Here is a 12,659-nt window from a genome sequence, read left to right on the forward strand (position 1 = left end):
ATCGCACACATCAAACAACGGCTGCCCAGTCCCCGGGGGCTGGTGCCCACCACAAGCACCTGGATCTCAGTGTTGCCTCCGTCCAGCAGCCGAATGGCCAGCAGGATGCTCTCCTGGAAGATCTTCTCGTTCTTGGTGTTCATGATGAGGTCAGCCACCAGCTTGGTGGCCCCTTCTCGGTCCAGCCGGCACTGGACAGCAGCGATAGCGGACCAGTCCTGGTCCTGGCCTGCAGGAGAGGACACAGACGGATGTGATGGTGGTGTAAGAGAAGGAGCACGGCCAAGTCACTCCCAGGGACATCTCAGACCCATCCCCTCTTCTCCCTAAATCCTTTACTTCCATGGAGGTGCGAGCATGGAGACCAGCTACAGACCTTATTCCACCGTGGTTTGGGAACCAGGCATTCAACATGAGCGAGAGCAGCACAGAAAGACGAGGAAAGGCAGAGAGGGGCACTCACCTCCCCCAGCAGCATCCATGATTTCGCCTTTGGAGCTGGACTTCTTGTTCTGCAGGTAATTGTTCAGGAGCATTTTCCGCAGCAGGTTGCCCTGCCAAGACAAATAAACGTCACGAGGCTCCCAGTGCCAGCGCCAGAGCAGAACAAGGCTGAGCACCCACGGGCTGTGACGGGGAGGGTGCTGCCAGCCCGGGCAGCCAGAGCCGAGGAGTGGGGCAGGGGTTGTGCCATGGGGCCACGGTGCTCACCCTCTCACCGTACTTGTTCCTCTTCACCAGCATCTGCTGCAGCGTCCTCAGCACCTTGATGCACAGCTTCTCCTCCGTCTCCATGAGGTCCTTGGTGTGCTGCACCAGCCTGGCCACGCACAGCAGAGCCATCATCACGCAGCCGAGAGGGACACGGGGTCCCCAAGGGCACCCCTCCACTCCGCAGGTGCAAAACCCACAGAGGGAGAAGGTCAGCAGCCCTTCCCCAGCTACCCCATGGCAATTGCAAAGCATCCTCACTTGGACAGGAAACCTCCGCTCTCGCATCGCTGGTACGCCTCCGTCCCCTCCATGAAAAGCAGCTCTGGCCGGTGGAGGACATCCACCAGGACGGACAGCTCAGCCTCCACCAGCGGTTTCAAGCGGTCCTCCAGGGCGTTAATGATGTCCTACAAGTCACAGCGCACACCTTTAGCTCAACACATACCAAGGAGACACAAATACAAATACGGGACAGGCTTGCAGAGCCCATGTCTTCTCGCTGCCTCGCAGTGGAGACAAGCTGCGCCGCCGACCTGCACCACCACCACCTGCTGGCCCCGTACCTGCAGCTTCTCTATGATGTTCTTGTAGTCCCACTGGTTTGGGGTGGTGGAGACGCGGGGGAAGGTCCGCGTGGCCGTCTTGTAGCTGGACGTGTTCCTCTGCACAGTGCTGGTGGAGCTGCTGTTGAGCAGGGAGCTGACGTGGGCGTCCAGGTCCATGGGCAGCGCGATGGAGCGGCTCTTGGCTGCGGGAGAGGGAGTCGGGGTTGGGGACAGCCACAGTCCAGCCCGTGCCATCGGCTGGGTCCTGCCACGCTGCCTCAGGCTGGGCACCCCTTCTCCTGCTCTTCATTTGCAGCACAGAGGAGAGGAGTTAAATACAAGAGAAAAAGCCCCTGGGTAGGTTGGGGTGCAGGATTTCCATACATCCCTCCCCAGAGCAGCACCACGTTGCCTGCAGCCCCCCTAGACTGACAGAAAGAGGACTGAAAGAGGCACTGCCTCTGCTTTGCAGTTGGGAAAGCCCAGCACGAGGAGCTTGTAAGTGCCCTGCCTCTAATTACAAAGGGGAATCCTAAGGCTCTGGCTGCTGTCCCCACCCGGTGTCTCACCACCACGCAATGCTTTCCACATGGTGACTCAGTGCTGACAACCCTCACGCTGAGCCAGGCAGCCACAGGCAGGCCGAGGGCAAAGTCCTGGCGAGGGAAATCTGCCATAAATGCTGGCTTTGTTTCTGGGCCCAGCCCCAGGAGGGACACACCAGGAATCTCCCAACCAAACCCAGCCTTCAGCTCGCCTCTGGCCACCCCGGTCACCAAAATTACAGCCCAAAAAGCACATCCCAGAGCCAAACCTCCCGGTTCCCAGCCAGCAGCCTCTCCAGGGCACCCTGCCATGGCTGCGGGAGGGGCGAGGGCTCTGCTGGAGCAGAAATAGCCCTGAGCAGCTGCATCCTCGCGGCTGGAGGGGAGCAGAGCATACCCGCAGCACGGCTCCTTACCAACCATGGCCAGCGTGCGGATGCAAGCCTCCACCGAGCTCTTGTGCTGCTGCTGCAGCCAGGGGCACTCCAGCAGCCGCATGGTGGACTGGAGAAGCTGCACCACAATGGTCTGGTGGGTCTGAAGGAGAGAGCAGGCAGGTCTGGATCAGAGCAAGGTGCTTCCATACCTCGCTACTCAGGGCTTGGTGAGCCCTTTTCCCCTCTCCGTGCGTGGCCTGGCCGTGCAGAGCCTCATTACCTGCAGGGAGGTGCTGTTCTCCGAGAAGGGGGAGCTGAAGAACGCGTTGATGGTGTCCAGCACCACCGTCAGCACGTACTTCTCCAGCGTGGGGTCCGGCAGGCGCTTCTCTCGCTTTTTGCACATCTGTGAGGAGAAGGGAGGACTCTGATGGCACCAGGGCAAGGTGACCAAGTGTTCTGGGTGGATGATGCTGCCATGCAGAGCTGCTGAGACCTTGCTGAGCCAAGGGACATGGACGGTGACACAGCTCCTGGGTCCGTGCCAGAGCTCTGACTGCTCCCCAGTATGGCAGCTACACAAGTCCCCATGGTGCCCATGCCCCCTGTCTGACTCCCCAGGCTTCAAGGAGCCTCAGTGGCACTGAGCTGTCCCCACCCAATGCAGCAGCCATTGCTGCCGTGTCACCCCTGCCAGGCCCTCCTCACGCACCTGGGCCATATCCAGGGTGAAGTTCTCAAAAAGAGTCCAGATGTGGTTGCTGGTGTAGATCTCCTTCATCTCCACCTCTGTGTCCACGTAGCAGTGGTTGACAAAGTTCACGTAGGCCATCTTCACCTGCCGGGGAGGGAGAGGACAGGGTGCGGGCACCATCAGAGGGACAGAAAACAGAGCAAAGCCACCGGTGCCCTCCTCGAGAGGCACCCCATACCTCCGTGATGCAGTCCTCGTGTGTCACCACCCGCACCACGTCCTCCAAGGGCAGCAGGGACGTGCATTTGATCTCCGTGTAGACGTTCTTGCCTTCGGCGCAGGCGGCCAGCAGGTCCACCAGGGAGATGTGGTACATCAGCGGGCTGTTCTCCTCCACCCCGTCCCTGGCTGCCGTCATCATCTCCAGGAGGGTGGCCAGCGACGCCTTGTCGTTGTAGAAAACCACCACGTCGTCCCCAGCATTGGTGAGCTGTGGGGAAGGGTCACTGGTCACCGCCCCGCAGAAGGAGGGTGAGAAACCTCGAGAGGCAGAAAAATGCATCCTCTGCACCGGGGAGGGCTGAGAGGGAGCACCCGGCTGAATGGGTCGTGCGTTTATGGGGAAAAGTGGACATTTGCGATGCAATCGTAAATCACAACTTGTGGCACTGCAGAATGGTTATTGGCTCTCAGATTTTTGCATCTCTTGGAGATTTTTCCAACTCCAGGGAGAAACCGGCATGCTTGGGAAGGCTCTTGCCCGAGGGAGAAGCCATGCACACTCCTCCTGGGAGCCGTGCCCCGCTGCACCCCGTAGGGGAGAGGGGTAGAGGCGCTTACCTCGGTCATGATCATGTCCTGGCACTTCTTGACGTACTTGCCCTCGGCCTTGATGATGGTGTGCAGGAAGTCCAGGTACTGCACGTGGCGGCCGTGGGTGGCCACACAGTGGATGAAGTGCTGCGGCACCGTCTCGTTGATCTCTGAGCAGAGCTGGTAGTTGTTGAGGAAGATGTGCTGCATCGTCTCGGCCTCCAGGAGCTGCAGAACCAGGGGGACGGCGTGAGGCTGGGGGCTGCGAGGCTCAGCCCCCTTCATGCCCCAGCCCTGCCTCTTCCACGGGTCTCCTCCTGGCCTTTCCATCTCCTGCTCTCAGCCCCAGGAGCGGTGCTGAAGCCTCTCCCCGTGCTACTGCCTGTGACCACCCGCTGCCCCCCTCTCCTTACCCCTGGGGTCAGGAAGAGGTTGAGGTGTTTGTGCAGCAGGGCCTGGTTTTCCTGATTGCCAGCACAAAACTTCTGCAGGAACTGGTGGGTGAACTTCAGGATCTCCAGCATCTTGGCATCACCCTGAGGAAGGGCAGAGAGGGGACAAACACCCGGGATTGGAGAGGGATGGAGCAGGCTGCTGCCCCTCCTGCCTTGCCCAGCCGCAGGACCCAGCCATGCCCAACCCAGGGTGTCCCCATGTCCCCCACCCCTTGCCCAGACGCTTTGGGACCAGCCGGCTTCTGCCCACCCACCTTCTCATAGGGGATCTGCAGCAGATCCAGCATCACTTTGTGGGCGTCCATGTTCTTCAGCAGGCGCTGCTGCTTCTTGCGCACTTGCTCGCCAACACCACACATCTTATTGAGCCGCTCCAGGATCTGGAGAGAGAAGGAGCAAGGCCAGAGGGGAGTTGAGCCTGGGAGCCACCAGGATGGCCACCAGCACCAGGGATCTGCTTGATATCCAGATGTGCCCCAGAAGAGACTGAACTCAATGGATGGTTGAACCCCAGAAAAGATTGGAAGTACCCCCCCAGTTTCTCCCTGTCCCTTCCTGCAGGTGCCCCAGCCAGCCCTGGGGACAGTTTTCGGTCCCACTCACCCCCTTGACTATCTGGTAGTTCTCGCTGCTCTTCTCTCCTGGAGCAATGACCTCTTCATCAGCAGTGTGCTGCGAGGGGACAGAAGCAGCGTCAGGGTCCCGCCACACCTCTCCAAAGCCTGGGCCACAGCTGCACCCCACAGAACCCTTCCCCAAGAGGTGTGCGTGGCCCACCGAGAGCTGCCGGGTGTTGGACTGAAGTGAGCTGCTCCTCTGCCCCCCAGTCCTCTCCCCACTTAGTTCCCAGCACCTTGCTCAGGACTCTCACCTCTTTCTTCTCCTTCTTGTTCCCGTCCCCCGTGCTGTCCCCTTTGACGCTGCCTTTCTTGTCCACCCACAGCTCAGATTTCTCCACCATGGTGCGGAGTTTGTCCAGCTCTGACTTGATCACCTTGTAGTTCTCGACATCCTGGGCTGAGATCAGGAGCTGAACCTGCAGTGACATTCCCGGGGGCTCCCCTGTGCAGCCGGTTTGGGGCACAGACCCCACTCCCATCCACACCCGGACCCCCCTCCCAAGCAAAGGGGCCATCGGGTGCAGCCACCCCAGCCAGGACCAGCACCGAGGTGCTGGGGGGTTACCTGCTTGAAGGTGTGCAGGACCTCCTGCCTCTGGCTGAAGTGCTTGAAGAGGAGCTGCAGGGAGCCGGAGATGAGCGGCGGGTAGTCGTGCATCGTCAGGTGGATCAGCACCCGCAGGAACATCCTCCCTCCTTCGTCATCCACCTCCAGCATGCTGCTCGTCTTCCTGAAGCCGGGACGAAAGCGTTAGCAGCCACGTGGGAGCTTGCGTGCACTCAGTCAGCCCTCAGGGCTGATGGGGACAGCTACATTAGCCTTTAGAGTCTTGTCTTCCTCATCACCTGCAGCTCTCAGCCTCAGAGTGAATACAGGAAGGGCCCTACAGCCAGGCTACCTATGCACTAGAGGGGCAGGGACTCACCCCACACCGAACATGGCCTCTGCATGCTCGCCGATCCGGTCCAGATTCATGGCTGCAGCTGCAGGGAGACGAAAGGGAGATGAATGAGGTGGCCAACACGATCCCCATGCATCAGCAGAAACCCCGCAGGATCCGGCCCAGCTTCCCAGCCCATGTCCAAGCGTCCACGATGGACACGGGACACCTCGTCCCTCCTGCACAAACTCCGATCCCCTGGGCTCTCAGCCAGCAGAGGTGGAGGATGGAGAGCTGCTGGAGCTGGGGTTGTACCAGGAGCAAAGGGGAAGAGTTACTTGTGGAGTCGAAGGCTGGAGCCGTCCCGTCGGCCGCGCTGTCCTGCATGGGGTAGACTTCCACAAACTCCTTCTTGAAGACGGAAAGCAGGTAGGAGATCCTGTAGTCCAGCCGCACGTTCAGGATGAACTGGCAGTAGCGGGAAGGGAAGAAAGCAAAAGTGAGACCTCTCATCACACCATCTGCCTCCTTGCATCAGAAAACTACATCTTCCCACCCCATCCCACAGGTCCCACCCGCAGCTCCACGATGCTCCTCCAGCTCCCACCTGCAAGATCTCCAGGATCTTCAGCTTGGTCTCCATCACCACAATGTTCTCGTTCTCAATGCTCCTCCCTCTGTCCACTGGCTCAGGGGTAGAGCCAGCACTGAGGCTCGGGGGGCTGAAGATGGACTGTTTCCTGCTTAGCACCATGGTGGACATCATCTGCCCAACGCCCTGGATCGACCTCCGCACATTCTTCCCTGCAGAAGCAGCCACAGAGTTAATGCGGAGGGAAGAGAGGGGGAAGAAGACTGATGGAAGGGCCCACTTCAAGTGCAAATGTAGCTGTTAACCAGAGAACCAGCAGGAAGGACTGGCTATTTCTCTGCTGTGGCCAAGGACTCAGCATCTCCTGTCTCCTGTTGCATACCCAGCCCAAATTTCCACACAACCAAACCTGCAGCTTGCTCTCTTGCAGCCCAAACTGGAAAGCACTGGGCAGACCACAGGAACTACCTTCCCCTGGGACCATGCCTGGTTTTGGAGCAGGGACTCACCCGTCACCTCGTCGTTGTAGACCGCCTGCATCATCAGCTGCGGGTTTTGGACGCAGTCGATGATGCCCAGCAGCGTCCGCGTCAGGCGCAGCAGCTCACTGAAGCTGTAGAAGCCGAAGTAGATGAGGTTGTGGGCAAGGCTGACGACCTGGGGAAGGACAAAGCAAGCTCCAGACCTTGCTGTGCTCAGGGCTGTAAACATGGGATGCCGGCACAGCCAGCCTTGCCCCAGAGGCAGCTGCAAGGCATGGAGGTGGCCGATGGCTGCGCGAGGTGCCAGTGACACCAGCAGGTCTCGCACCTCGAAGGTGAGCTTGTTCTTCTCCTCGTTGGCGAAGGGCACCGCCTCGCTCACCACGTTGTTCAGGTAGTCCTCCACGAACTCCATGGTGCTGGCAAACTTGTTTTTCTTGTCATCTCGCGAGGCGTTGAGGTTGGAGTCGTAGCTGCGAGGGGAGACGGCAGGATGAGCTGGATGGCAGTGGGTCTCCTTGCCCAGCCGGGCAGGAGCACTGCCCAGGGGCATGCTGAGAGCCATCACGGCCAGGAGCAATGCTTGTGACTGTGATGGAGACCACAGGAGGACATCTGCCACCCCACCTCCCACGTCCCCCAAAGCCCCAGCGCCTCTCACTCTTTGATGGTGATGGCCGTGGGGATCTCGGTCCAGAGCCGCGCAAACTTGACGGGCATCACCAGCTCCTGGGGGTCCCTGTCCACGTGCACGTGCAACATGAGGTGGCAGAAGGACGCCCGGAGATCGAAGGGCAGCATTTCATCCGCCATGCAGAGGAAGATCAGGTCCACCCCCAGCTGCTGGGAGATCTCCTTGATGGCCAAGTACTGGCGGTCCAGACACATGCGGGCAAAGAGCTTCAGCTGGTACCTGTGTGGGGACAAGGTGGAGAAGGAGCGAGGCCATGCAACCCTTACGTCCTCACCCTGTCTCCCCAGAGCCTGGGGAGAGGGTGCCACAGGATTGTCACCTGTAGTAGCTGAGAACGTTCTCGTCGTGGGCATTACCAGCCCGGGCCTCCTGCGCCAGCTGCCGGATGCTTTTCTCATGGTGGTCATTGTTCTTGTCGGTCCAGGTTAGCCAGACCTCCTCCTCTGAGTACTCAATGCTCAGGTACTCGTGGGTCTGGGACATCTCCTTCACTGGCCGCAGCCTGGGGTGGGGTAGGAGTAAACCTGGAGATGCTGCTGAGGATGGAGCACCTCGGGGTGTGATGGGGGTTTTCCAGGTTTTACAGGGGCACCACGGCAGCAGGCTGGCCAGGCACTGAACCCCAACCGTGGAACATCTCTCCCCATGACTACTCACTCAGTTTTGATGAGGATGTCACTATTTTTTGGGTCCAGCACACACTTGCAGATCAGCTCCTGGGTGACGGGGATGGCGATGTGGTTGGACACGCACAGGTCCGAGAGGTAGTCCAAAAACCTGGGGAGCGAGGGCAGGGCAGAGACAGCTCGCTGTGAAAGGGGGTCCATGGGGGGGCTCTTTTTGCCTCTGCTCAAGGCACATCCCACCCGTCAAGCTGCTAAAAGCCCCTCGGGATGGGGGTGCTGGGCACGCACCGTGGCTCGCGGTTCTTGCGCACCAGGCTGACGAAGGTCTCCACCTCGGTCTTCGTGATGTGCTTCTCCAGCAGCTTGCGGTTGTTGTGCAGCAGGGCCGTGATGGTGTCCTCGGCCAGGATGTCGTAGCCAATCTGGGACTGCATCATCCCGAACTGCTTGGCTATGTGCTCCTGGAGCGGGCAGAGAGATGGCAAGTGTGAGGCTGCACAGCAGGGTCTGCCGATGCTCCCCTACCCCATCACGACCTCTGCAGCCCCCCAGGGCTGTGCAACGTGAGGTGGGATGGGGGCTCCCCACTTCTACCCCCCAGCCCACCTGGTTTTTGCGATAATCCTCCTGGGAGTGCCGCAGCACACGGTAGCACAGCCGAAACATGTACTGGTAGGGAGCGTTCTTCTGGTCCGACAGCTCCTCCAGCCGCACCAAGGGCCCTTCGCCACCCTTGTCCTTGAAGGGGGCTTTCAGAATCCCAAAGATCTGCCCCAAAAGCAGGGATGTAAGTGCTGTGTCACCCTCCACACTGCCTCCCATGCATGGCTGGGCATCAGCTGTGCTTGGTGCACTGCCAGACCTCAGCCTTACCCAGGTGCACGGTCATGGCCCCTCACCTGCTTCAGGATGTTCTGCTCCCGCATGAGCTTCTGCCGCTCCCGGTTGGGCTTGGTCACCACGATGTCCAGCACGTTCTGGCCGTTGTTGGGGACATCGCTGACGAAGAACACCAAGTCCTCCAGCAGTTGGATCACGAACCTGCAAGGGGCACGGTGCCAGCGGGGCGGTGGGACCCTCCTTCCAGGGAGGCCACTCACCCACCGCATGCAGCCCACCCGTGCTCAGGTGCCTGCAATGCTGCTGGCACATTTTGTAGGACCAAAAAGCCCACGTTCAGGGCTCAAAACACTGCCGGGGAAGCTGCTGGCCGATCCTCCCTACTGCTAGAGGCCAGTGGCTGCCCTGAACCGTGAGGCTTTGCAGCCCCTGCAGTTCCTACGGAAATTATTGTCTCAAGTCAGGTGCCATGGTAAATGTCATGGGTTTGTGCTCGTGATTCACGCCGGGGATTTTGTGTTCAATGCCTCTGCCCCTTGAGTCACATTCAGAGTGGTGCAAGCGCCATGGGACCAGCGTGGGGCGGGCTGGCAGGGCGGCAGCGGCTCGCTCTGTCCCACCGGGTATCTGTGTTTGCTCAGGAAACGCCAAGAACCCACCCACCTAAAAATAACACCGTGACTAACCAGGCTGCCCCTATCATGGGGCCATCTCCCAGCCCCTCAGTTATTTTTCTAGCAGCAAAGGAGGGGCCAGAGCGGGTCTGTGCTGTTATCTGATTTCCTCGCCAGATCCCTGGGAGAAGCAGGCGTGGATTTGGGTCACGGGCAGGAAAGCAAGGCAGAGCCGGCACCATGACCCAGGCAGGGGCCCCATTCTGCAGAGATGCTGGAGGGCTCCAGCACAGCCCCATCTCCACAGGGAAATGACTTTTTACCTCCGGTCGTTCTGGCTGAGAAAACCTTCGTTCATCTTCTCCACCACATTGGCCAGCATCGAGCTGGCGTCGTTGGCAAAGTCCAGGTCCCGGATCTCAGACACGGGCACGGAGACGATGGCAAACGCTTCTTTGTCTTCTTTGGTGGGACACGTGCCCAGCTGGGAAGGAACAGGGAAGCGGTGTCACAGAGGCAGGGCAGCACCAAGTGTCCCCGCATCCACCCAGCTGGCACCAGGGGCCCAGTTTGTCCCCACTGGAAGGACTGGGATGGGCTTGACGTGACTGGGGGAGGCTGTGGGCTGGCGGCCCACTGCCCCCTTGGGTCATCACGGTCTCTGGGTGAAGGTTGGGGTGCCCCTGGGCAGAGCGGGGTGGGAAGGAGGAAGGAGCCAGGGGGTAAATCCGTGGATGGGAGCAGGGTATGGGGCCGCACCATGAGGCGGATGGGTCTCTCCTCATCAATGTCGATGGGCACGTAGGTGCTCTGGATCCACGTGTTGGTGCAGAGGTGGCGCAGCCGCACGTACGAGTTCCTGCAGACAGCATGGTGCCTTGGTCAGCAGCCCCCGCGCAGACATGCTGGCACCCACCACTTCCCCCAGCACCCAGCAAAGCTTCCCTTGTGACAAAACTTCCCACCGTGGATGAATCCTCCCTTCTTTATTTCCACCCCTCCATGTTGGCGCTTCTCACGTACCGCGGGACGAAGGAGTCCGTCTTCTGCAGCGTGGTGGGGTCCAGCTCGAAGAGGGAGGCGATGTCATTGCCGTGGGGCACGGCCACCAGCCGGTACTTGATCTTCTCCCCCGTGTTCCTGCGGCTGGAGCGGCTGCTGCCCCCCTGCACCAGGGAAAATGGCTTTGAGCCCCGAGCAGAGAGGTCGCCCCGCCGAGCCCAACCTCTCTGTGCACACAGCATCGGAGGACACGCAGCGGCTACGCTCAGTGCAGAAGCTTTGGCTCGGGTGCCGGGCTGAGCCTCGTAGTGCAGAGGCAAACGAGGGGCTGCAAGAGCACAAGCATGGCACAATGCCCCTGAGCTACGGGGACACCCCTTCTCCAAACCTCACCGAAGAGGAAAAAAAAATAAGTCCAAATCTCTCTTCTACCAGCACTTCGTCTGCACACCCCCGTGGCCTGGGGATCCAACATGCACTGGGACCCCTCTCCGACAGATTTCGGCGGGGTCCTCTTGCAAGCGGGACATGGGGATGCTACTCTAGAGTGCGGGATGCGGGATGCTCTGCTCGGCAGCCCTGTGCCAGGACAGCCTCCAGCCACAACCTCAGCACCAAGCGGGACCCGGTGGCACAGCGCGGGCACTGTCCCCGTGGCGGGCTCTTTTTTTGGGGCATTTCCCTGCTTTCAGGCAGAGTCTAAGAGGCAGCGTGGTTTCAGGCAGCGGCAGCAGCATTTCTGCTAGCAAGGCTGCACACAGCTCACCGTGGGCGCTGCTTTGGGCTCAGCCACGTCTCCTTTATAACTTGGGTTTTCCTGAAAAGTTAAAGAGGGAGATGAAAGACAGCTCCCAGCCCTCCCCCTCAGTCCCTCCAAAGCCCTAAGCGTGGGGCGTTGTTTCTGTTCCTTCCTTGCTCATGCACACTGCAGAGAGACAAAACCTGCCCGGATGGGGCTGGAGGACGTGACCCACGCCCAGGGCACAGAGCTGCAGCCCCACGGAGGAGGACAGGGGCAGAGCGAGCCCCGGGGCTCTGCATCGCAGCAAGACAAGCTCTCGCTGCAAATCCCTCGAGGCCCCAGGTTAGGGTCTCACTGAGCACCACAAGCCAGGCAGCACCAGCCCAGGATGGGGATCTTCTTTCCTCTGCAGAGGTCAGCTGAATGTCTTTTGGTTTAAAGCACCCAAATTTCAGAGGCTCAGCATTGGATCCAGTAAGTGCTATTTCCATCCTGCCTGTGGCAGAAGGGGCCCCCTTGGGTCATCTTCCGCAGTGACGGCACGCCTTCAGCACGGGGTGCACCCAGCTCCCTCGGCACGTCCCTGCTCCCCTGGCAGCAGGTCTAACACTTTTCCCTTGGGCATTAGTGTCATATAAACCACATTACCTAAGAGCAGAAACCTCTTTGTGCCTCTGTCAGGAGGCCTTAAGCCGACCTTAAATGGGAGCAAAACCCATTTGGGGGTTTCCAGGCTCAGGCTTTGCCCACACCTCCCCCAGCCCTTCCCAGCCCTGGATGCCTCCACTGACCAGAGGATGAGGAAGGACAAAACCTGGACAGGAAGAGTTAAACGCAGCCGGATGAGTTATCTGCTGCTTCCATCCCACAAGGAGGTTGTGCCAGTACAGTCGCTTGGCCCAGAGTGAGCAAACAGGAAAATCCCAGCCACCCCCTACTGCCCCCTGGTTACACGTGCCAGGGCCAGAGGGGAGGCAGCCAGGAGCATTTTGGACATCACTGCTCTATCTAAGGGTGGGTTCTACTTCTGCTGACAGCCTCTCGAGGGCAGGGCAGCTTTCTGTACCCCTGTGCTCGCCCCCTTACCTCGGCTGCCAGGTAGTTGCCCGTGGCAAGGTGCTTGAAGCGGTACAAGCCGTTCCAGTGCCCGGCGCCCCCTCGGCATGGGTCGTGGTGGACCACCTGGAAGGAGCAGAGGAGCACTCAGAGCAGGGCTGTGATACCAGTCCTGGTCCTGGCCCCCAGCAAAGCCACCGGTGACAAGATCCCCATCCTGTCCCAAAGGTGCCCACAAGCAAAGAAGCTTGGGGCACTGAGCCACCGAGGGGCTGAGGGACACCCATCTCCTCCAGGGCAGCCCGAGCTATAAAATCGCCCATCCGTCAGCACACGTGGCTTCCAGCTCCCTCTCAGAGCTCAAGCC

General features: G+C 60.0%; 1 protein-coding gene across 2 annotated transcripts in view; it reads right to left on the reverse strand.

Moving 5' to 3' along the window:
- The window catches only part of ITPR3 (inositol 1,4,5-trisphosphate receptor type 3), a 40,237-nt gene that overhangs the window by 11,656 nt on the left and 15,922 nt on the right, over nt 1–12,659 (reverse strand). For both annotated transcript variants that reach the window (XM_082778239.1, XM_082778238.1), the window contains exons 9-39: nt 12,323–12,418; nt 11,261–11,311; nt 10,516–10,658; nt 10,252–10,351; nt 9,816–9,976; nt 8,938–9,079; nt 8,645–8,806; nt 8,327–8,499; nt 8,070–8,189; nt 7,732–7,914; nt 7,380–7,631; nt 7,047–7,191; nt 6,746–6,893; nt 6,252–6,448; nt 5,983–6,112; nt 5,690–5,747; nt 5,329–5,494; nt 5,015–5,179; nt 4,747–4,815; nt 4,398–4,523; nt 4,102–4,224; nt 3,716–3,916; nt 3,114–3,365; nt 2,894–3,019; nt 2,462–2,587; nt 2,221–2,341; nt 1,278–1,462; nt 973–1,121; nt 712–820; nt 464–554; nt 60–229 (exon numbers count right to left, since the gene is read on the reverse strand). In XM_082778239.1, coding sequence (XP_082634365.1) covers nt 60–229; nt 464–554; nt 712–820; nt 973–1,121; nt 1,278–1,462; nt 2,221–2,341; nt 2,462–2,587; nt 2,894–3,019; nt 3,114–3,365; nt 3,716–3,916; nt 4,102–4,224; nt 4,398–4,523; nt 4,747–4,815; nt 5,015–5,179; nt 5,329–5,494; nt 5,690–5,747; nt 5,983–6,112; nt 6,252–6,448; nt 6,746–6,893; nt 7,047–7,191; nt 7,380–7,631; nt 7,732–7,914; nt 8,070–8,189; nt 8,327–8,499; nt 8,645–8,806; nt 8,938–9,079; nt 9,816–9,976; nt 10,252–10,351; nt 10,516–10,658; nt 11,261–11,311; nt 12,323–12,418 — 4,440 coding nt within the window. The remainder of the gene's footprint in view (nt 1–59; nt 230–463; nt 555–711; nt 821–972; nt 1,122–1,277; nt 1,463–2,220; nt 2,342–2,461; nt 2,588–2,893; nt 3,020–3,113; nt 3,366–3,715; nt 3,917–4,101; nt 4,225–4,397; nt 4,524–4,746; nt 4,816–5,014; nt 5,180–5,328; nt 5,495–5,689; nt 5,748–5,982; nt 6,113–6,251; nt 6,449–6,745; nt 6,894–7,046; nt 7,192–7,379; nt 7,632–7,731; nt 7,915–8,069; nt 8,190–8,326; nt 8,500–8,644; nt 8,807–8,937; nt 9,080–9,815; nt 9,977–10,251; nt 10,352–10,515; nt 10,659–11,260; nt 11,312–12,322; nt 12,419–12,659) is intronic.

This window comes from Aythya marila (genome assembly GCF_965140915.1).
Source record: "Aythya marila genome assembly, chromosome: 24".
Classification (NCBI taxonomy): Eukaryota; Metazoa; Chordata; class Aves; order Anseriformes; family Anatidae; genus Aythya; species Aythya marila.